The sequence below is a fragment of the Neoarius graeffei genome, chromosome 4, assembly GCF_027579695.1.
Source record: "Neoarius graeffei isolate fNeoGra1 chromosome 4, fNeoGra1.pri, whole genome shotgun sequence".
Lineage (NCBI taxonomy): Eukaryota > Metazoa > Chordata > Actinopteri > Siluriformes > Ariidae > Neoarius > Neoarius graeffei.
Window position 1 is genome coordinate 110,387,772 of NC_083572.1, and position 25,675 is coordinate 110,413,446.

Consider the following 25,675-nt stretch of genomic DNA (forward strand, 5'->3'; position numbering starts at 1 on the left):
CCAGTAACTTTTTTGCAGAAAAAGCAATTCCTCCCTCATGTCATCTCCATCTATGAATCTGACCTAAGTAATTAATAAACAGTCTTTGTTACTGTCAGTGGCTTCATCCATCTGAAGAGAAAAGCGGCTGTCACGCACTTTGTCATTAAGCTGCTCCTCTATGTCCTTTGACATCTCATAAATGCGCCTGCCGATGGTGTTGTTGGACAGAGGAATAGCCCTTAGTTTGCTGGCTGCAGTGTCATCAAGCATAGTTGATACCATGTCCATAGCACAGGGAAGTACTAATTCCTCTGCTATTGTGTGCGGCTTTTTACACTGTGCCACTCAGTTGGCAACTTTATATGAGGCGAGTTGAGCATTTGCTGGCACGGATGCAGCTTTAGTAAATAGGGACTGTTGAGCACGGCAGTTTACGAGTTTTTGTCTGAAAAACTCAACTGGCTTGTCTTTGTGCTCTGGATGTTTTGTCTCCAAGTGGCGTCTTAGCTTGTTCGGCTTCAAGCTGTCACAAGCTAGCACTTTAAGACAGACAACACACTGCGGTCTCTCCTCATTACCCACCGTTGTACAGGTGAAGCCAAAGACAAGATATGTGTCGTCATATTTTCTTGTCTTTGCCTTGGAATGAACTTGCTTTGGAAGCACATTTGGTGATGCTTCATCCTCTGATTTGCATTTACGTGGGAGCCCTGCGCCCCCCACCAAAAACTTCTCCATGTTATGCTAGCAGTGTAATTCATTCATTCATTCATTCCATCCGCACCCCGCACCCCCCCTGCAATGGCTCTGCGCCCCCCACTTTAATAATTAAAGAATGTCAAGCTTTTGTCAATTTATATAGTTATAGTGCCTTGCAAAAGTATTCATCCCCCTTAGTGTTTGTCCTGTTTTGTTGCATTACAAGCTGGAATTAAAATGGATTTTGGGGGGATTCGCACCATTTAATTTACACAACATGCCTACGACTTTAAAGGTGAAAATTGTTGTTTATTGTAACACAAACAATAATTAAGATGAAAAAACAAATATGGAATGTGCATAGGTATTCACCTCCCAAAGTTAATACTTTGTAGAGCCACCTTTTGCTGCAATTCCAGCTGCAAGTCTCTTGAGGTATGTCTCTATTAGCTTAGCACATCTAGCCACTGGGATTTTTGCCCATTCCTCAAGGCAGAACTGCTCCAACTCCAAGTTAGATGGGTTGCGCTGGTGTACAGCAATCTTCAAGTTATGCCACAGATTCTCAATTGGATTGAGGTCTGGGCTTTGACTTGGCCATTCCAAGACATTTAACCATGCCAGTGTAGCTTTAGCAGTATGTTTAGGGTCATTGTCCTGCTGGAACATGAACCTTCATCCCAGTCTCAAACCTCTGGCCAACTCAAACAGGTTTTCCTCCAGATTTGCCCTGTATTTAGTGCCATCCATCTTTCCTTCAGTCCTGACCAGCTTCCCTGTCCCTGCAGATGAAAAATATCCCCACAGCATGATGCTGCCACCACCATGCTTCATTATAGGAATGGTGTTCTCAACATCATGGGAAGTGTTGGGTTTGCACCACACATGGTGTTTCCTATGATGGCCAAAAAGTTCAATTTTAGTCTCATCTGACCAGAGAATTTTCTTCCATGTGTTTGGGGAGTCTGCCACATGCTGTTGGGCAAACTCCAAACGTGTTTTCTTATTTTTTTTTTCTTTAAGCAATTGCTTTTTTCTGGCCGCTCTTCCATAAAGCCCTGCCCACTCTGTGGAGTGTATGGCTTAAAGTGGTCCTGTAGACACAGATCCTCCCATCTCCGCTGTGGATCTTTGCAGCTCCTTCAGTGTTATCTTTGGTGTCTTTTTTGCATCTCTGATTAATGCCCTCCTTGCCTGGTCTGTGAGTTTTGGTGGGCGGGGCCTTCTCGTCAGGTTTGTAGTGGTGCCATATTCTTTCCATTTTGCTATAAAGGATTTAATGCTGTTCCATGGGATATTCAAAGTTTGGGATATTTTTTATAACCCAACCCTGATCTATACTTCTCCACAACTTTGTCTCTGACCTGTTTGGAGACTCCTTGGTTTTCATGTTGCTTGCTTAGTAGTGTTGCAGAGTCAGGGTCCTTCCAGAACAGGTTGATTTATACAGACATCATGTGACAGATCATGTGACACTTTGATTGCACACAGCTGGATCTTAATCAACTAATTATGTGACTTATGAAGTGAATTGTTTGGACCAGCTCTTATTTAGGGGCTTCATATGAAAGGGGGTGAATACCTATGCACACTCCAGGTTTCTGTTTTTTTTTTCATCTTAATCATTGTTTGTCTCACAATAAAACAATTTGCACCTTTAAAGTTGTAGGCATGCTGTGTAACCCAAATGGTGCTAACCCTCCAACAATCCATTTTAATTCCAGCTTGTAATGTGACAAAACAGGACAAACACCAAGGGGGATGAATACTTTTGCAAGACACCATATGTTTAATGTTGTTTCACTCATGTTATAGCAGCTATAACTAGTCATTCCTTCACCATCCTCACTTTCTTCTCTCGAAGTTAATGAGTTTTATTTCTGGGTGTTACAAAATGCTGACATTGGAAACTCCTTCCATGAAATCAGCTGTTGCTATAGAAATGAAAATGTATTAGAACGACTGCATTACATTAATCTAAACCTGCGATACTGTCAGAGCTGCTGTTATAGAAAATTAATCAACCTTCTGACCAATCACAATCCAGAACTGAACAGCGCTGTGGTGTGTGTACAGGCTAACAGGATTAAGATGACTGAGACATGTTTAATCTCCTTATTAAAAATTAAATTATTAAAAAGACAGAATCTGTGTATTTATATGGCAAGTGCTATATTTACTTTCACAATGTACAGTGCAAAAATAATATTTTGAAAATTTTTGTTTGAAAATATAAATATTTATCTTGCTGACAACAGACCAATGGAGAATATATAAAATAATAATCTAAGATAGAATTTATAAAACATTTAGGGTGTGTAAGGCTTTGTGCCATTTATCAAGCTAATTAAGTTGTTAATATTTGAAAATAAATGCATATAAGCATATCTGATAACACTTTATTTTAGAGTAATATTCTCATGGAAACACAACAGCACACTATCTTGATAACAGCCTAAACCTACATAAGTGTTTATAAATGCTTATTCCAACATGCGTCAATTGTTCAGGTAAAACTTTTTTATTTAAAAAACCAACTAACCAAACAAACAAACAAAAAACCATGATATATGTACACTACCTATGTTACACTACATTGACACATTCATAAACATTACATAAATCTTTTATAAAGCATTGCTGGATGTGCTATAAAAGTCATGTCAAAATGTGAAGCGACACATTTGGGAAAAAAAGGGAAAACTACATTTTTCAGATTTTACTCAAAACATTCACCATTTATTGTGAGAGGAAGCGAGGACACCATGAAAGCACATCAAGGTGAGAGTATATTTGTGAAGGTTCTCACACAGCAAATTCCTCAGTGTTGAATTAACACTTTCAGAGTTAATTTGTGTCCAATTGGACCTATATAAACACAGTAGGGTGTTAAATCAACACTCTGGGTGTTAATTCAACACTGGGGATTTTGCTGTGCAGTCATTCAGGTCATCATAATCCATAGGTGCTAAAAAACTGGACTTGCTTGAAATCCTTGAAGATGTTTCACCTCTCATCCAAAAGGCTTCTTCAGTTCTGTCTGACTAGTGGGGAGTTCCAGGTATTTATCCTCTAGTGGACCAAAAGCAACCCTAAGGAGAGTCGTTGAGGTCACATGGGTCGTTGACCTTCTCGACTGCTAACACTGTTTACTCCTGGCCTCCAGTGACCCTAACAACCCACAGGATGACAGAGTGTCAACAACCCATGTGACCTCAACGACTCTCCTTAGGGTTGCTTTTGGTCCACTAGAGGATCTTCTTCTTCTTTTGGCTGCTCCCGATTAGGGGTCGCCACAGCGGATGTTTCATCTCCATTGCTCCCTGTCTTCCGCATCCTTCTTTACCACACCTGCCACTTTCATGTCCTCTCTCACCACATCCATGTATCTCCTCTTTGGCCTTCCTCATTTTCATGTGCCTGGCAGCTCCATCCTCAACATTCTCCTTCCAACATGCTCTGCATCTCTTCTCAGGATGTGCCCATACCATTTCAGTCTCATCTCTCCTAGCTTAATTCCAAAGCTCTCCACATGTGCTGTCCCTCTGATGTACTCGTTCCTTATCCTGTCCAACCTCGTCACTCCCATTGCAAACCTTAACATCCTCAACTCCGCCACCTCCAACTTTGTCTCCTGTGTCTTTGTGAAGGGTACGGTCTCCAATCCATACATCACAGCTGCTCTCACTACTGTCTTATACATCTTACCTTTCACTTCTGCTGGGACTTTCCTATCACAAATGACTCCCAAAATCCTTCTCCAACTGCTCCACCCTGCCTGCACTCTCTTTCTCACCTCACTATCGCAGCCCCCATTTTCCTGCACAGTTGACCCCAGGTACTTGAGTTCACCAACTTTCTTTATGTCTACTCCTTGCATCTTCACTACACTCTCATCCCCATTCTCATTGATGCACATGTATTCTGTTTTACTCCTGCTGACCTTCATTCCTCTTCATTCCAATGCATACCTCCATCTCTCCAAACCCAGCTCAACCTCCTTTCTACTTTCACCACATATCACAATATCATCCATAAACATCATGTTCCATGGTGACTCTTGCCTCACTTCATCCGTCAAGCTATCCATCACTATGGCAAACAAGAAAGGACTCAAAGCAGATCCTTGATGAAGTCCCACCTTCACCTTGAACCATTCAGTCATTCCAACTGCACACCTCACTGCTGTTTCACTGTTCTCATACATGCACCACTCTGATATACTTCTCATTCACTCCCCACTTTCTCATACAATACCATAACTCATCTCTCGGCAATCTATCGTATGCCTTCTCAAGGTCTACAAACACACAATGTAGCTTTCTCTGGCCTTCTCTGTACTTCTCCATTAACATTCTTAAAGCAAAAATTGCATCCGACGTGCTCTTCCTTGGCATAAACCCGTACTGCTGTTCACAGATTGCTACCTCTCTTATTACTAGAGGATAAATACCTGAAATTCCCCACTAGTCAGGCAGAACTGAAGAAGCCTTTTGGATAAGAGGTGAAACATCTTCAAGTATTTCAAGCAAGTCCAGTTGCCTTCTTTAGCATCTACGGATCAAGGTGAGAGATTACTAATGAGCTTCCAGGGTGTCAGTTTATATTGGAGAGAGTTCAAAACACTTAGAGAACTGTCAATCATCCCAAAAATGAGACAGCCCTTTCAGATAAATACCTCTTTTTTGATGTTCATCCTTGACACCAGTCCTGATAAAGCCATTTTTTATGACAGCTGGAATAATCTCATGGAGTGCTTATGTACAGTAGTTGTCATGAAGGGTGGCATGGTGTTGCAGTGGTTAGCACTGTTGTCTCACAGCAAGAAGGTTTGGGGTTTGAACCTCATGGCTGATGGGGACCTTTCTGTGTGGAGTTTGCATGTTCTACCTGTGTTGGTGTGGGTTTCCTTCGGGTGCTCCAGTTTTCCCCACAGTACAAAGACATGCAGGTTAAATAAAACGAGACCATCAGTGATGGCGTAGCTCACTCTGGCCCGGTTAATAAATGTTGCAAGCTATGTAAATATACTATATACAAGCTATACATAGAAGTGATATCCACCCTAGGAATACTGACCTATTTACCAGAAAGAATCCAAAATGGGGAGGAATTGATTAAGAAGAAGAAGCAAATTTTGTTGAACTGCTCATTAAGGCTTAATTAGTCCATAGCTTCATTAATAATTGTAATTAAGCAAATGTGGGTAGAAGTTCTATGCACCCTAGGTACCCCTACCTTCATGCCAGAAAGAGTCAAAATTGGTGAAGAACTGAAGGAGAAGAAGCAATTTGTGTGGAAACTGTTCGTTAGGGATGGATTAATTACTCCATATTTTCATTATTAATTGCAATTATGCAAATTTGGGTAGAAGCTATATGCACCCCAGGCAGACCTACCTTCCTGCCAAAAAGGATAAAAATTGGTGAAGAATTGAGGGAGAAGAAGTGATTTTCATGAAATGTGGATGACGTTGGATGGATGATGGGCAACACATGATGGGATAAACTCATCGCCTGCCAGCTGAATGAGCAAATACCCAGCCACTGGGGTTGTACAAGACAGTGCATAGTTAGTGACAGTCCCAAGCCTGGATAGATTGGGGAGGTTTGTGTCAGGAAGGGCATCTGTTGTAAAACAGATCTGCTGTGGCGACCCCGAACGAATGGGAGCAGCCGAATGTACAGTATGTAGTTCTCATGAATGCTACTCTTAAGTAAAGTGTTCTTGAATCTTTCCATTTCTATTAATAAGCCTGTTATTGCCCTGTCTCTGGCTGCTTATCGGTACATATTACACAGGATGATATGATATTATACCTAAAAGAGTCAGGTTGTTAATGAAGTAAACGAGCTTCAGTGTGATGAGCTTCTCAAAGGCACCATCACTGCAATACAGACTTTCATTTCTGTTCTGTCCCAAATCTCATTAAAAGAAAGCCAAGGAATAATTTCTTTGAGTTAATTTAATGCAACGGTGCAATATGGGACGAGAGATAAAACACCACAATTAAAGTAAATGGCCTGTCTTTAGGTTTGGGCTTCTTTGCTAACCTGAAACATGAGCAGTGATTCGTAAACCAGAGCATCCAAAAGATCTAATGTATGATCATTTGCTCATTTTTAGCCTCACATCACCATCATACCTACATACTAGTCACTCGTGGATGGAGCTTTAGGGATAGAACCCACTTTGTGCATTATTTGAATAGAGATATCTAGTTTTGGTATAATATTATATTATGCTGGACTCTCTGGTGACGGTGGCAGAGAAGAGGACTATGGACAAACTATTGAACATGATGGACGATGCCAGTCACCCTCTGCACACCGTCATCAGCAACCAGAGGAGCCTGTTCAGTGGCAGAATGCTCCTTCCCAAGTGCAGGACGAACAGACTTAAAAACTCCTTTGTCCCTCACGCCATCAGACTGTACAACTCCTCTCTGGGGGGAGGAGGGGTAACAGGAGGGCAGAGGACGGGAAGGAGCAGTAGCCTAGCCTAGCCTGACAATAAGCAATACCAGACAATGTGCAATATAAAGTGCAATATCTCTCCTGCTGCGCCCCCCTTCTCCCCTTCCCCCTCCCTCTCTTCCCCATATCTTATTCTTTTTATATTTGTACATGTAAATACTTAATTTATTTTAATTTATCTAGAAGTTTTCTCTATTTCTTTTCTCTGTTTATCTGTAACGATGCTGCTGGAATCTTAATTTCCCTGAGGGAACCCGCCCAAAGGGATCAATAAAGTTTTATCTAATCTAATATTAGATAATCAATCATGGATAACCCCTCTCACCCCCTACATGAGGCTGTGGGGGCTTTAAGCAGCTCGTTTAGTAGTAGGCTGCTACACCCACGGTGTAAGAAGGAGAGATACCGCAGGTCATTCATACCTGCTGCTGTCAGACTGTATAACACCCACAACTTGTAACGTAGCACCAATAACCTGTCTGTCATTATATTTGCACTACTTCACCACTACTACCTCTGCCATCTCTCACCGATGCAATTATGTGCAATAATATAGGCCCTAAACTATTTTTATACATACTTATATATATTATACAGAGTCTACCTGTGATGTGCAATTTTTTCCGAGCCTCTCAATAAGACAATATTTCTATACTTTTTCATGGTAGATAATGCAAATAGCCCTCTGTATTTAATCTTTCATTTGTCTAACTTTTATTTGTTTTATTTTGTTATCTGTATGACATTTTCTTGCTACTGTAACACGTGAATTTCCCCGATGTGGGATCAATAAAGTGAATCTAATCTAATCTAATCTAATCTAATCTAATCTAATCTAATCTAATCTAATCTAATCTAATCTAATCTAATCTAATCTAATCTAATCTAAATACACACATATATACACATATAAAACACACACACACACACGATGGAGTATTAGGGTAGGTTAAACAAGGTAGGTAAAAAAAAAAAACGGAGCTGGGAGAAAGGAAATATTCAGAGATATTCAGAGAAAAATCTCACAACTTTTGAGATGAAAGTCGTAAATTTAGAAGAAAAAAAAATCAGAAATTCTCTGAGATTAGAGTTTTACATTCATAAGAGAAACCTCAGATATCCTCTGAGATTATGGAGCCATGAATTGCGAGAAAAAAAAAAAAACTTGGGAATTTTTTTTTTTTTGTCAAGGAACCAAATTGCTTCACTTTGCAGGTCGGATAAAAGTTATCACACCGCAGATGCCACGGCTGAGCCAAGAATGAGAGGAAATACAGTCTTTCCTCCTCGATCAGCAATATTTAAAAGTTATTCTATGCAATCGAGTCGTACATGAGCTGATAACCAACGAGGCGCGTAGCTCCGAGTTGTCTATAATCCGTGTACGACAAGATTGAGTGGAATAAGTATTTTATTTGATCCACATTCATTGGATTTTGAGAAACAGAGCATTTTTGTTTTTTGCAAATTTGATAAATAAAAACTTTATTTTGCAGCACCTTTAGTGCTTTTAGGAACAGCATTTTCTTTCATCATTTGTAATTCTTTCTCACTTATGAAGAATGATGAAGCGATTGGCTGCCATTTTGCCAAGTCGCTCGAGGTGATTATCGAGAAATAGTCCCAATCTCTCAACCAATCAGCGCATGCAATTTCCTATAATCACTTGCGTATTTATACTAAAATAGAATAAAGCATTAGGATTTTCAACTCCATTTCCCAGAATGCACTGCAGCCAGGAAGCCAAGAAGCACATGACTGTTGTCTCAGAGAATATTTGAGTTTTTTCTTGGAATATTACCCGACCCCCCTTCCAAGCTCTGCGATTTTTTTTTCCTACAATGTCCCTAATACACCACTAACGTACATATGTGATCGAAACAGATATTAACAAAAATATTTTTTGGTGAATTTTACATTATATGTGGTCTAAATGATTGTACTTTCTTTATATATAAATATATATAAAATAAATAGTTGGTTTTTTTAATCCATTAAAAATACCAAACTTTTCCCTTTTTTTTTTTTTACATTTTCATTTAGACATGCATATCTGCTATAATGCAAGTGAGAACAATAACTAACTTCCCACACATTAAATGCATAAAAATCGGACGTTATTCTTTAATAAGTAAAAATAATTATGTCATTGGGAATAAAACAGTTCAGGATGTGCTGTTTGAGAAAAATAATCAACTTCGAGATGGTAACTGTGACTCCGCTTCATCTTTTAGTCTATGCTTCATACTTTCATCATCACATGATTTGATTTTCACTTTAACTGTTATTACCTATAATGCTGTTCAACTCCTGTTGATACCGTAGTTACATAGATGGATGGATGGCTTTATTAATCCCCTAAGGGAAATTGCAGACATTATTTAGATGGTGGTTTATTCTCAGTACAGCAGAGAAACATTATTTTATGTATTTCTACAAATATTTTAGAGAACAAAAGACAAAAATGTGCAAATGCTACACTTGGTGTTTCACCTTTAACCTTCTATATTTAAAAAGACAAGCTTTATTTCCTCATGTGTGCCAGGCATGTGTCAAACTTTACAGTGTGATTCTTCCACTTTTTTAATGCATTATTATTATTATTATTATTATTATTATTATATGGAATTCTGATTCGGAATTGTATTCGAGTTTCCCTTACTAGGATTAATCTGCATGGAAGCATAATTAAAATTGTGCCATGATGATTGTGTTTCAGACCTGGCTAATTTATAACTTTAAAATTCTCTTTAGATGTAAAGCTAAAACCTCAACTTTATTGTTAAAAAAATCATATGTAATTGAGAAACTAAGACTCTTGAGATTGTAACAAACCAAAACTTCTTTTTCATTATACGTATAACATTTGACACAATAATTGGCATTCACCCCCAAGTGGCAGCCATTTTACTTTTATAATTTGTTCCGAATGAGATTAGCGTAACTCGTGTGATGTGCCGTGCATCGATGGTCCTTCTGAACAAAAATCATCTGGTATTTAAACCCAGAACCTTTCACAAATTAGGATGTTTCTCCCCCTCCATAACAGGCCCACATTTAATCAAATCCATCAAAGATTCACTACCTGCATGAATTTTGAAGAAATATAATGTATGGTATAGTATGTGTGTGATACTTGTCAACTTGTGAGTCATGAAGAACTGAAATTATGATGCTAACCAGCAAACAAATATCGACTGGACCCGAAAATTCCATGTGTACACACAGTGTGTGACTCTGTTGTGGAAAGGCGGCTTAATTTTACACATAAATTGAAAAACCCGAAAACAAGAGCGTCTATCTGACTCAACCAATCGAGGCAGCAAGAAGCAGAAAGAGCTTAAAGAGGACGCGACAGCAGGGTAACTCCATCTGCATTATCTGAGCCTCTCACATTTCCATTCGGAGATGACCGGATTCCTAAAGTGTGTGTATGAGTGTGTAATTTATTCGGAGAGCCTGACAGTGGCCATGCCATAGCCGGATGCGGATGTGGAGGATGGATGGATGGCCTTCACCTTACTCTCGGCTCTCTCCGAGTCGTTTAAAGGCGAGATTCATTGCTCCTCCATAGCGTGCCGAAGGACTGAAATGGAGGTTAAATGTAATTGTTTTCCAACTGCATCGATCTTTGTGTTTTTACTGGGTTACCTGGCAGGAGAGAGAGGCAAAGAGACTGAGAGACCTGAGATCTCGTAATGATGTGTGTCTGTGTGTCTATGTGTGTGTGTGTGTAAGGCCATAAAGACTTTTCCATCCCAATGCAAAGCGCTCTCATTTCACTGCTTAATGTCTTGAATGAGGATAGTCTCGCAAAAAGTAGCCCATCATCCTGCACATCATTTTAACCCTCTCACACTTCCTCTCTCTCTCTCAAACATACACTCAAGTGTACACACCGCATCATAAAACACACACACACACACACACACACACACAATCTCATGATCTAAAAATCGTCTCACGCTCCCACCTCCGAGTGCCAGTGTGTGATGTGGGAGGGAAAAATGAGTTGTCATTTTATCAGCTATATCATATAAGTCACTTAGGTTTAGATGTCCAAATACTGATAATAATCATCTGGTTTGAATGGATTGGTGCCTCTGTACATCATGGGACAAACAATGAGCAGATATCACATGGCTGGTGGGTCATTAACATGGTTGTGTGTAATTATTTATAATGAAGGTACATTGGTGTTATTGATGTTGTGGCTATAACCCTAACCCCAGCTGACACAAATTGCATTCATATTCACATCCCTTATACTTGTTTGAATTGCTCATCAACTCTTCATTGCAGTGAGGTGGATCACATCAAATGGCACAACTTGATCATTCCAATGATGCGAGTTACTTGCCTGCGATGAAGTGTTACAATGTACAGTGGTGCTTGAAAGTTTGTGAACCCTTTAGAATTTTCTATATTTCTGCATAAATATGACCTGAAACATCATCAGGTTTTCACACAAGTCCTAAAAGTAGATAAATAGAACCCAGTTAAACAAATGAGACAAAATATTATACTTTGCCATTTCTTTATTGAGGAAAATGATCCAATATTACATACCTGTGAGTGGCAAAAGTATGTGAACCTTTGCTTTCAGTATCTGGTGTGACCCCCTTGTGCAGCAATAACTGCAACTAAACGTTTGCGGTAACTGTTGATCAGTCCTGCACACCGGCTTGGAGGAATTTTAGCCCGTTCCTCCGTACAGAACAGCTTCAACTCTGGGATGTTGGTGGGTTTCCTCACATGAACTGCTCGCTTCAGGTCCTTCCACAACATTTCCATTGGATTAAGGTCAGGACTTTGACTTGGCCATTCCAGAACATTAACTTTCTTCTTCTTTAACCATTCCTTGGTAGAATGACTTGTGTGCTTAGGGTCGTTGTCTTGCTGCATGACCCACCTTCTCTTGAGATTCAGTTCATGGACAGATGTCCTGACATTTTCTTTTAGAATTCACTGGTATAATTCAGAATTCATTGTTCCATCAATAATGACAAGCCATCCTGGCCCAGACGCAGCAAAACAGGCCCAAACCATGATACTACCACCACCATGTTTCACAGATGGGATAAGGTTCTTATGCTGGAATGTAGTGTTTTCCTTTCTCCAAACATAACACCACTTCTCATTTAAACCATAAGTTCTATTTTGGTCTCATCTGTCCACAAAACATTTTTCCAATAGCCTTCTGGCTTGTCCACATGACCTTTAGCAAACTGCAGACGAGCAGCAATGTTCTTTTTGGAGAGCGGTGGCTTTCTCCTTGCAACCCTGTCATGCACACCACTGTTGTTCAGTGTTCTCCTGATGGTGGACTCGTGAACATTAACATTAGCCAATGTGAGAGAGGCCTTCAGTTGCTTAGAAGTTACCCTGGGGTCCTTTGTCATCTCATCGACTATTACATGCCTTGCTCTTGGAGTGATCTTTGTTGGTTGACCACTCCTGGGGAGGGTAACAATGGTCTTGAATTTCCTCCATTTGTACACAGTCTATCTGACTGTGGATTGGTAGAGTCCAAACTCTTTAGAGATGGTTTTGTAACCTTTTCCAGCTTGATGAGCATCAACAACACTTTTTCTAAGGTCCTCAGAAATTTCCTTTGTTTGTGCCATGATACACTTCCACAAACGTGTTGTGAAGATCAGACTTTGATAGATCACTGTTCTTTAAATTAAACAGGGTGCCCACTCACACCTGATTGTCATCCCATTGATTGAAAACACCTGACTCTAATTTCACCTTCAAATTAACTGCTAATCCTAGAGGTTCACATACTTTTGCCACCCACAGATATGTAAAATTGGGTCATTTTCCACAATAAATAAATGACCAAATATAATATTTTTGTCTCATTTGTTTAACTGGGTTCTCTTTATCTACTTTTAGGACTTGTGTGAAAATCTGATGATGTTTTAGGTCATATTTATGCAGAAATATAGAAAATTCTGAAGGGTTCACAAACTTTCAAGCACCACTGTACATACAGCTCTGCATCCATCTCCACACCCATTACTCCTGTTTGAATTACTCATGAACTCATCACTGCAGAGATATGAACCATGTATCACAAGGAAGAACACAACCAGAGCTTTGTAATGATGCTAGTCACGTTTATACAGTATTTGTACATACTGAAGTAATCGCATTATGAAAACAGACCAAACTTCTGCAAAGTTACACTTTTACTAATTTCTTCACTCATTTTCACATTCCTGATTCTCTGTTGAACAAGTGATAATATCAGGTAGATGGAGATTAGGAAACAGATTTAATGTCTATCGCAGATTTAATCCTGTGTCTAAATTTCCATCTCCCCACATCCTAGGACTCCCTACATCCTAATGTATATCTACCTGTTTAGCTACCTGTTTAGATTAGGAGGCAGGTAGGTGTAGATTAGAAGGCTGGTAGGTATAGATTAGGAGGCAGGTAGGTGTAGATTAGGAGGTGGGCAGGTGTAGATTAGGAGGCAGGTAGCTGTAGATGAGGAGGCGGGTAGGTGTAGATTACGAGGCGGATAGGTGTAGATTACGAGGCAGGTAAGCGTAGATTGGGAGGCAGGTAGATGTAGATTGGGAGGCAGGTAGATGTAGATTAGGAAACAGGGAGGTGTAGATTAGGAGGCAGGTAGGTATAGATTAAGAGGTGGGTAGGTGTAGATTAAGAGGCAGGTAGAAGTAGATTAGGAAATGGGTAGATGTGGATTAGGAGGCAGATAGATGGGGATTAGAAAACAGGTAGATCTTGATTAGGACGCAAGTAAATTATGAAGCAGGTAAGTATAGATTAGAAAACAGGTAGATGTAGATTAGAAGGCAGGAAGATGTAGATTAGGAAAACAAGAAAAGAGAACCATAAAGAATGACAAAAATCTAAATGAACCGGAAACCACCCAAACTTGATTAGCCAGCACCACAGAACTAAATTTCTCACTTCCTGAAGTACTCCAGAACTCTCTTTAAGTGATAACATTTTAATTTTCACAAGCATGGAAAGTTTCCTAAATTTATTTGGAATGTTAGCCTGACATTTCTTCCGTCCAAGTGTTAGCTGCAGAAATCTCTCCCTGGCGAGTATTGATTGGTTGAGCAGGTATCTGCTGTGATTGGTTTGAGTAATATGGGCATTGTCAGAATGCAGGCAGTTACAGGTGCAGGCACAGGGGAGACTGGAGGCTCCACCAACAGCACACTGAGCCAAAATGTAGAGTAGGAATTGTAATCCGGAAACAAGCGAGAGCCAATCAATCAGCAAACAACGCAATGGAGAGAAAGCAAAAGACGAGGTTTTTTAAGGAACAAACTGGGATGACCCATGGTGGGAGAAGTGTGGGCCAAAGTGATGAGCTTCCCTCGGAGTTCAGGTGGAACATGTAGGAGTCCAGGTGGGGGGGCAGTTCTCAGGAATATTAGAGGTCTGCAACTGCTAAATCTCCTTATCAATGTCCCAAGTAATGGCCTGTATGAAACAGGCTGGTGGAAGTATGGGAGTGGATTCCGAGGTATGGGGAGTGGGTTCCAAGGTATGGGTTGAGGGGTTATGGATCCTGGAAAGAGCATCTGCTTTAGTATTTCTAGAACCAGGGTGGTATGATATAGTGAATTGGAACTGAGTGATAAACAGGGCCCACCTGGCTTGCCTAGGGTTAAGACGTTTAGCAGTCTTCAGGTATTCTAGGTTTTTATGGTCGGTTATAATCATGAATGTGTGTGTGGCCCCTTCCAGCCAATGTCTCCATTCATCCAAAGCAAATTTGAGTGCTAGGAGCTCCCGGTTACCAGTGTCGTAGTTTCTCTCCATGGGTGTGAGTTTCTTGGAAAAGGCGGCCACTGGGCGTAACTTTGGTCTTTCTCCGAAGTGCTGTGAGAGCACCCCTCCAACTCCTGTCTCCAGCACATCTATTTCCACTATAAATGGCTTGATAGGGTCTGGATGTTGTCAGATGGGACCAGAGGTAAATGCTGCCTTGAGCTGGTTGAAGGCCTCCTCCACTGCTGGGTTCCACTGGAGGCATTGGGGAACATTTTTTAGCAGAGATGTTAAAGGAGCAGCAATCATACTGAAGCGCTGGTAAAAATTTGCAAAGCCCAAGAAGTGTTGCAATTCCTTGACTGATGTGGGTCTGGGGCAAGATGTGACAGTAGAGACCTTAGCCTGGTCCATGCTTACTCCCTCAGAACTAATTATATGTCCAAGGAAGGAGATCTGGTTGACATGAAACTGGCACTTTTCAGCCTTGACAAACAGGTGGTTCTCGAGCAGACGAATAGTATAGACTTGACATGTTCCACGTGGCTTTCCATGTCTGGGGAGTAAATCAAAATATCATCAATGTAAGCAATGACAAATTTACCCAACATGTCCCTTAAGATGTCATTAATCAGATATTGGAATACACTGGGTGCCGAAGAAAGGCCCTAAGGCATCACCAGGTGTTCAAAATAGCCAGGGGTGGTGCTCAAGGCCATTTTCCATTCATCCCCTTCTCAAATTCTTACTAGGTTATATGCACTGCAGAGATCCAGTTTGGAAAATATTTTTGCTGTTCTTAATTGTTCCAAGGCTGTGGGCACCAGAGGGAATAGATAGGGATATTTCACACGGATTTGATTTAGTCCTCGGTAATCAATACAGGGCCAAAGACCTCCTCCTTTCTTCTCCACGAAGAAGAAGCTTGCAGATGCTGGAGAGGTGGATGGTCTGATATATCCTTGCTTTAGTGCCTCTTGCACCTAATCTTCCATGGTGGCTTGCTCCTTTAGGGACAAGGGATAGATTCAGTTATGAAAAGGGCTCATGCCTGGGAGGAAGTCAATGGCACAATCATAGGGATGGTGAGGGGGTAAGCCTTACCACTACTGAACACCTCCTTCAGGTCCAGATAACAAGCTGGGATGTTATAAAGTGAATTGGGTAGAGGGCTCTCTACGGATGTGGATGAGATGGCCAGCTGAGGGCTCTGTAAGCAATTTTTGAAACAAGCTGATGACCATTGTAAGATGTCCTTCTGCTGCCAGGAAATTAATGGGTCATGGAGTTGGAGCCAGGGGTACCCTAGAGTGATGTCGTGGTTAGTGGTTTGAGTGATGAACAACGAGATGCGCTCGGAATGGAGGGCCTCCACCTGAATCTGGAGAGGAGCAGTCAAACCCTCTCCAATGGACCCCCCCATTGATGGTCTTTATTTTAATGGGTCTTTGTAGGGTGTCAGTGGACAGGTTGAATTGCTGGACGACCAAGCAGTTGATGAAATTAGCCTTGGCCCCTAAGTCTATAAGTGCTGAGAGGACGAGTCAAATCTGGCAGGACTAGTAACACACATAATCTGAAAGATTGTATTGGGGGACTGGTTAAAGAACTCACCGGGTTGGGTTGCTCGTTGGCTTGATGGGCTGCAACTCCCTGAAGTGGGTGGACTGGGCATTTGGCAATGATATGGTTGGCATCACTGCAATAAAAGCATAACCCCTCTCACCATCTTCTTTCTCTCTCTGACTGTTGCAAACATGTGTGAGAGACCTCCATGGGAGTCGGCGTGTCAATGGAAGGAGAAGGAAAGGTTGAGGTTTGCAGTGAAGGCCTTTTCTGGATTAGGTGGTTGAGGTGGATGGCTAAGTTGATGAGGGAGTCTAGGGATAACTGTTCATCATGGCAAGCCATTTCGCTCAGTACTTCTGGACACAACCCCTGGTGAAACGTAGCCTTTAATGCGGGTTTGTTCCAACTGCTACCAGCAGCCACTGTGCGAAATTCCAGAGCGTACTCTGCGACTCGTCTATCTCCTTGTTTAATTATGAGGAGACTCTCTCTGACCTCTATTCCCTCGGGTTCGTGGTCAAAAACCCATTTAAACAGTTCAAGGAACCGATTGTAGGAAGTGATGTGTTCACCACCACGCCTCCATACAGTGCTGGCCCACTGTAGCACTTTACCCATGAGTAAGGTGAGAAATTTTGCAATCTTCTGCTCATCAGAAACCCCAGAGAGTGAAGAGAAGTATAGGGAGCATTGAAGCAGAAATCCCTTACATTGTGAAACTTCACCTGAGAACTTGTTGGGAAGAGAAATGAGTTGAGCTGCACTGGCGGGAGATGCAGGGCATGTAAGGAGGGCCTGTGACATTACAGCAGCAAGCTGCACCATCCTGGTGTTGAGGTCACTGAGCATCTGCTGATGTTTACCTAATAAATGCCCTTGAGCACTAAGTGCAGTTTGCTTCATCTCCTCTGCTGCATCCATAGTTAGACGAAGTATCCTGTCAGAATGCAGGCACTTACAGATGCAGGTGCGGGGAGACTGGGGGCTTCGCCAACAGCAGGCTGAGCCAAAAACATAGAGCAGGAATCATAATCCAGAAACAAGTGGGAGTCAGTCGATCAGCAAACAACACAATGGAGAGAAAGCAAAAGACGAGGTTGGTGACAAATGTAAACACAGGTTGTACACTGGAATTCAGGCAGAAAACAAACGGCTCGGTAAAGTTAGACATAGGGTACTAGACAAAACTTCACGAAGTGGGGAAGTGAGAGCTGAGTATATATAGGAGTGCTTGGTAATTGCTGGATGAGAGTCAGATGTAATTAGTAGTCATGTGATAGAGGGCGCTGTGAGTCTTGAAGTCCGGAGTGGCCATGTTTGGAGGCTGCTCTGAACTCGTGTTTTCAACCCCATTACTGACAGGCATTAGTGAAAAACTGTCTTGCTATCTGACTGGCTGGAGCAGTGCCAGTGAAAAACAGGAAATACCTTGTTTTTTGGACGTTTCACATCACCACATGTAACAATAAATGGGTAAATGTTACTCTTTAGCGCAAAAAAGTAATCATTGGCAAATTGCTGTGGTATTAGAGGAATAAACCACTTTGAAACATGCTGTTATAGGAAAGTAATCAACCTGAGGGTGGTAACAGTGACCCTGATGATGTGTTTGGTGTGTGTGTACCTAAAGCCACTCTCGCGGCTGAAGCATCGTAGTTAATCCAAAAGGAGACCCAGGACAGGATGGTGATCAGGATGGAGGGCATGTAGGTCTGCAGGATGAAATATCCAATGTTCCTCTTCAACTTAAAACTGAGTGACAGGCGTGGATACGCTCCTGAGAGAGAGAGAGAGAGAGAGAGAGAGAGAGAGAGAGAGAGAGAGAGAAAGCTATTTATTTTGACAGGCTGTGGAGCCATACTTTATGTTTTGTTTCAGTTTCTATGGCAATGGTGGTGCAGATTTGCCTCCGTCACTATGGCAACAGGCAGCCATGGTGTGGTGGAATAAATAGTTTTTTTTCCCCTTGTGATTGGTTGTAATAACTCAGCCTTGAGCGCTCTCACCAACACAATGAGATGAAAAAGAGGGGAAAAGTCAACTTCTTGTTAAAGGTGTTTAATAATGACAATAACAACTGTACCAACACACAACACACACTGTTCAAAGGAAGAATGGAAAGAAGGAAGGACAAGAAAGAAAGAAAAAGAAAGAAAGAAAGAAAGAAAGAAAGAAAGAAAGAAAGAAAGAAAGAAAGAAAGAAAGATATGATATGTTTAATGTGAAAATTACTTCACCATATATTCAATAAGATTCTGGACCATTCTTCACTTTTATTACTTTCTCCATAATAATGTCATGTTTCCCATCACATCATCTTTCCCTACCCCCTCAGCCAGGTCTAATCTCTAAAATATCATCTTTCCCCACCCCCTCAACCAGCTCTGATCTTTAACATAATCTTTCCCTGGTCCCTCCCCAAGGTATGATTTTTGTAATGTTGTTTTTCCCCTCCTCAATGGAGGTCTGATCTCTATAATGTCCTCTTTCCCTACTCCCTTGGGGATGTCAGATCTCTATCACATTATCTTTCTTCCCATCCTCAGCAAGGTCTGATCTCTGTAACACAATCTTTCCAAGCTCTCTCAGAAAGATCTGATCTCTATAAAGTCCTCTTTCCCCATCCCAACCATGAGGTCTGATCTATAACATCTGCTTTCCCTGCCTCCTCAGTGAGGTCTGGTCCACTTTCCCCATCCCCTCAGCAAGGTCTAATCTCTATACAGTCCACTTTCCCTGCTCCACCAGGGAGGTCTGATCTTTATAATATCCTTTTCCCCAGCCCCCCTCAGTGAGGTCTTATCTCTATAATGCCTGCAGTAGGGAAGCCATGACCTAATGGTTAGAGACGCAGCTTTGGGACCAAAAGGTCACTGGTTTGTTTCCCTGGACCACCAGGAAAGGCTTGAGCAAGGTACTTAACCTCCAACTTCTTTCACTGCCCTCTCAGTGAGGTCTGATCTCTATAATGTCAGCTTTCAGAGAGGTCTAATCTCCATAGTGTTCATATTCCTTGCTCCCTCAGTGACATCTGATCTTTGTAACATACTCATTTCCCACCCCCTCTGTGAGGTTTGATCCCTATAACACCTCCACCGTACCCTCAAGTTCCACACAGTATGTGGAGATGATGTTCGACATTCCAGCAACTCTGAAGTGGGAATAATTATTAGTGTGCCAGTTCTTAGCTTTACAGGGGGATAATTTATACAGTAGAGCTTCTGCTTCATGAATATATGACACTGTGGACTGAGTGCTTCTCTTTTCTCTCTCTTTCATTTAACAGTGTGAAGAAACAGGGAAGTAATCACCCCTCCATCATCATTGCTGGTCTAAGCTGGTGTTTCTACGACAAGGGGGTGAGACGCTTGATGCAAAGCCGGTAATTAGCCTTGCCTTGGAATGTAGTGATCCCTGAGCTCAGGCACAGTCGAAAATATAACACCCTCTCATTGTTACTTCAAAATGAATGGGCGTTGTTTGTTTATTTATTTGTTCAGACAAAAAATGCACAAGATTCAGTAAGCGAGAGTGTCTATTAGGGATGTAAATGATTCGGAAAGAACAAATAAGCTGTTTTAAATTGAGAAACACAAATAGGCTTTGAACTGTTGTTTTTCTTTTTTATTTCTACATTTTTATTTACTTTCATGTTGTCAAATGGTCAGATATTTTGGGAAAGAGAGCCAAATAAATTTGTTTGAAAATATCATGGGCAAGTATGAACAAAAATAATAATAGTATGAGTGGGATTTGGAAAACAGTCCCATACACATCTCTATTAAAAACAAACAAACAAACAAACAAACAAACAAACAAACAAACAACAAAAACAACAAAAATACAAGAATAAAAATCTGCTCTGGTTTAAGCTCTGCCCACTTCAGGTCTAAATCCAAATGTGTGTCTCTTATTAAAACAACAAAACAAAACAAAACAAAACACAACCTTGAAAACAAATTAATGTTTCAGAACAAAAATAATTTCACAGTCTCATTTGAGGACTTAAATAAAATAAAATACCTAGTCATAATGCAAACTTATCCCAAAGCAGTGTTGAATTCTGGATTGTGATTGGTCAGAAGGTGTTGATTAATTCTCTATAACAGCAGCTCTCACAGTAACGCAGGTTTATATTAATGCACTCGTTGTAATACATTATCGTTTCCATAGTAACAACTCATTCACAGGGACTTCACTTTATAAACAAATCAAAATTGTGAGTCATCGTTGATACAGTGACGTTTTTTCTGAGTAGATGCTTATTGAACATTTATGGAAGGAGTCTTCAGTGTCAGTGCTTTGTAACCGTCAGAGGTACAGCAAGAACACTTTCAGTTTTCTGACATTATCAGGACTGAGGAGTTTTCACTGACTTTATGGTTTCTTGGTAACATGACAAGCTGAGGATGCTGATGGAACGACTGTTTATATGGAGCCCATGACATAACAGGAAGTAAGATGTTTTGCAGATGTCCCACAACATTAAATGTAACTACAAACAGATAACAGATGTTCTTGAATTAAAAAAAACAAAAATCAAAAAAACAAAAAACTTTTCAGTTGTTGGGGAAAGAGGAATGAAACACTTGGAGGTGTGCAGTTATAGGAAAAGAATCAGCTCTGGAGTGGGAACAGTAACTCTGCTTCATCACATCACTCGGTCAATGGAGCAGACCTGTTCTTCAAGTAAATGGACAGAACTAAACAAGAAAGTTTCCTCAAGGGTTCTTTGGGTGATTAAAAGTTCCATTTTCCAAAATGAGTTCTATCAGAAGCCCTTTCTCAGAGGGAAACCCTCAGCTGCAGGGAAAAACTTTATGGGTCCTCCAGAGGGACAAACTGAGGTGGGGTTTACATTAGACCGTATCAGCGGATCATCAGATTAACGTTTTTAAAACGATTAGCGTGCACACAGCAACGCCAATACACGGATACGCTCGGCTCCGCAGGCATCCTGCGCTCCAGATCACTCCGCCCTGAACAGCGAGTGCCCTCTGGAGGGTGCGCACTCCGGCCCTGCGCAGCTCACAGAGTGCGCGAGTGAAGCGCACGAGCAGTGATTCGGGACTGAGCCGCTGTGTGTGTGATCCCAGTGCATATCGGGCATGCGCGTCACTTACCACTTGCAAGTGGAAGGATGGCAAGCCTAAAGACAATCATAACTACACAATGGGCAGTATTTGCATCAGTATTTGCAATATTTTCATACTTTTATACTCTTTAATGAAAGGTGATACAAGGCGGAAGTCCGCGCTGTTTTTCAGCAGTCGTGTCACATGACCAATGCCAGCGAATCAGGAAGGAGGATGTCACAGTGACGTTGTCCAATGACGACGCCAGCTAGAGCTCAGCACAGCGTATCCGCGTATTCTCAATGTTTACACAGCACCGGACCAGACATGATCTGGATTGAATACGTGGACCCTGGCGGATTCCCGTTTCCCGGCGTTTCCAGGCGTTTTAATGTAAACGGACAGTGCATCCGCGAAGAAAACGAGACAGATACGGTCTAATGTAAACTTGGCCTGAGGAACCTTTTAGGAATTTTAAGCCTTTATTCATCACGTGGAATTCTTCCTCTGCATTTAACCCATCTGAAGCAGTGAACACACACACACACACACACACACACACACACACACACACACACACACACACACACACACACAGAGCAGGGAGCAGTGGGGGTTAGGTGCCTTGCTCAAGGGCACTTCAACTATGGATATAGCAGGAGGGGGAAGAAGAACTTTATTTATCACTTGATTTACACTTCAGCACAGTGAAATTCCTCTATGCATTTAACCCATCTGAAGCAGTGAACACACACACATGCACACACACGTGAGCAATGAACACACACATACCCAGAGCAGTGGGCAGCTATGCTACAGTGCCTGGGGAGCAGTTGAGGATTAGGGGCTTTGCTCAAGGGCACTTCAGCTCATGGACATCCCATGTTAACCTAACTGCATGTGTTTGAACTGTGGGGGAAACTGGAGCACCCAGAGGAAACCCAAACAGACACGGGGGGAACATGTAAACTCCACACAGAAAGACCCTCATTGGCTGCTGGGCTCAAACCCAGAACCTTCTTGGTGTGAGGCAACAGTGCTAACCACTACACCACTGTGCCGCCCACGGTGAAAGTGCTGTTCATTCACTCCTACTACCTACACATTTTCCTGCTGGTCCAGGGACTTGAACCGGTGACCTTTTGGTCCCAAATCTGTCCCAAACCAATGCTTCCCCTTTTAGGGTGCAATTTCACAAATTCTTAGTAAGTTTTCAAATGGTTAAAAATTAAAGCTTGAACTATTTCTGCCCACTGGAAGTGATAAACATATAATGATTCCAGATGGTTCTAGTTCCTTGAAATTCTTCAGGGTTCTTTTTGATGATTTATAAGTAATGGGGAAGGGGAAGCCATGACCTAATGGTTAGCGAAGCAGCTTTGGGACCAAAGGGTTGCTGGTTTGAGTCCCTGGACCAGCAGGAATGGCTAGCAAGGTGCCTAACTCCCAACTGCTCCCCAGGCTTGCTCTGCATATATTGTATGTCACTCTGGATAAGAGCATCTGCTGAATGCCTGTAATGTAATGGAATTACCCACAGCTGGAATTCCTTAGTTGGGTATTTTCTGAAAGGGAAAGCACTATATGGTAGCACAGTGGTGTAGTGGTCATCACTGTTGCCTTGCAGCAAGAAGGTTCTGGGTTTGAACCTTGTAGCCAACTGGGGTCTTTCTGTGTGGAGTTTGTATGTTCTCTCCTCATGCCTGTGTGGGTTTCCTCTGGGTGTTCCGGTTTCCTCCTACAGTCCAAAGACATGCAGATTCAGTCAACTGGCTATTATAAATCTCCCGTAGCTGTGAAGGTGAGTGGGATGGTTGCTTGTCTCTGTGTAGATTGGTGACCTGCCGAGGGTAAACCCCATCTCTCACCCAAAGTCAGCTGGGATTGGCTCCTGCTTTCCCCATGACCCGGATGCATAAGCAGGATAGATATGCATGGATAAAAACCACAATTGCAGGATTGTACACTGAACCAAACTGTAAGTGCTAAAGAAAGCAACTGGACTTGCTTAAAATTCTTGAAGACATTTCACCTCTCATCTGAAAGGCTTCTTCAGTTCTGTCTGACTAGTGGGGAGTTCCAGGTATTTATCCTCTAGTGGATCAAAAGCAACCCTAAGGAAAGTTGAGGTCACCTGGGTCGTTGAGTCATCCTGTAGGTGTTAGGTCACTGGGGGCTGGATGTGAATGGTATTAGCAGCCTAGAGGGTCATTAGGGTGATCTGTGGGTCGTTGGGTCTCTTTGCCATCATGTGAGTCATTGAAGTTAGCTGAGTCTTAGTGTGGATGTGTATTCAGTTTTCTGGCAAGTGTGCCAAGTACCTATGGAGCACTTGCATGTGACGTCACAGCCGATCCAGATTGTGACAGATGCCATCTTGTCGGTCAAATGCCATATTTCCGCCTTCTACTTCTGGTTCTACTTCTGCTTTTACTTCTACCTTTTCTTCTGGAAAACCCTACTATATACAATTCTACTACAATGGCTGCGGCTACAAGCTCTCCCTACCTCTGCACGTTTTTTATGTTTTTTGTGTGTATTTTTGCGTGTTGTTCGTCTGTACCGGACTTCAATATCCACTACAACTGTATGGACTTACTGGACATTGGTTTCCAGCAGAAAATGACAGTTTGTAGCGATTTCCATCGCATGCACAACATTCCGGACGAGATAGCGAGACCAGCGGGGTCTCCGTGGATTGTTATCGGAAGCAAAGCGAAGGAGGCGGCGTCGGGAGCGGAAGCAAAAGCGAGGCTGCAGGCAGAGCCGGCCTGTTGACTAAGCTCAGAAAACAGCCACTCAAACCTCCACTGCCAAGCCTCTACCTCTCCAACGCCAGATCCATGTAAACAAGAGGGACGATTTGGAATTACAGCTGGAATTACCTTATTCTATTCTATAATCGGCTGGTCAGTGCTATACTCAATACTTAAGTGACTTACCCATCCAATGAGGATTCTTGTTTACAAGATGCCACATCTGAGTCGCTGACAAATCCTGAATTTCTGTAAAGATAACTGTCCAGAGATTTATAAGCACGCAGTGCTTCACCACTGAACAGCGAGGGAAAGTTAATGAGGTAATTATACACGTCTGGGTATTCCGCTGGCAGTTCAAAATCTGGTCGTGAAAACTCCATCCGGTAAGCCATAAGGGTCACTAATCTGTAGATCGTTTATTTTAGACATATATCTAGTTATCTGTTCATTAGAAAAATGAGCCGTGTAGCCCGTCGGTTGAAATTAATCCATTCTGTACACGAGTGCAGCAGTATTCAGCGGTGTTTTTTACCGACAAGATGGCGGCTGTGTACTTTCCGGTCACGTGACTGCAAGATCTCTATACTACTGCGTTGTAGGTGGCTGATAAGTGGTGTCTCAGATCACCTCCTCTGTTTAGTGATGGTCATTCCAGGCTAACAAAGATGGCTTCTTTTACTCCTCTTTCAAACCACCAGTCTTCTCTGGCTAAAATGCATACTTTGCAGTTCTGAAATGAGTTGAGTCTTCTTTAGCACCTACGGTTTACTATGACCTGGATGACTGAGAACCTTCACAGACATACACTGAACCAAAGAATGCTGTAGGATGATAGATTTAACTGGTTTTATTTAAGACTGGAAAGGTGGAACATTAAGAAAGGTTTAAAGGCAAAAATTCTGTACAGATTCGATAAAACCCTTTGGAAAGTGTTAAGGAACTGGAACTATTGTTCTTTATGTTTTTCATACTGTAATGTGAGTGTACATCTTCACCTGTGGAGAAGACAACATTCTTGGACACCAGTTTATAGTCCACGATGGAGAACTGAGGAAGCTCGATTTGGGACACACCAGATACGGCATTGTCTCCTCCTTTCCAGTAGAATTGGATATCATCAGTTGTGTAGCCATCTGTGCAAATCACATGAATAGATGAGTCACATATACATGACAGTGTGTAAAAAACATCCCAATGAGCTAAATATGTTGAAAAGTGGTTGGGAATGCACTGGATAGTGTTGATGCATCACAGCTTGAGGGTTTCCACTTTGATCCCAAGTTAGGGTTACTATTTGTGTGGAGTTTCACATGTTCTTTCTTAGTCCATGTGGGATTCTTCCAGGTTTTCT

General features: G+C 41.8%; 1 protein-coding gene across 4 annotated transcripts in view; it reads right to left on the bottom strand.

The window, feature by feature from the left end:
- Window positions 1-25,675, bottom strand: part of gabrb3 (gamma-aminobutyric acid type A receptor subunit beta3) — a 160,695-nt gene that overhangs the window by 36,779 nt on the left and 98,241 nt on the right. For all 4 annotated transcript variants that reach the window (XM_060920174.1, XM_060920177.1, XM_060920175.1 and 1 more), the window contains exons 6-7: window positions 25,320-25,457; window positions 18,115-18,267 (exon numbers count right to left, since the gene is read on the bottom strand). In XM_060920174.1, coding sequence (XP_060776157.1) covers window positions 18,115-18,267; window positions 25,320-25,457 — 291 coding nt within the window. The remainder of the gene's footprint in view (window positions 1-18,114; window positions 18,268-25,319; window positions 25,458-25,675) is intronic.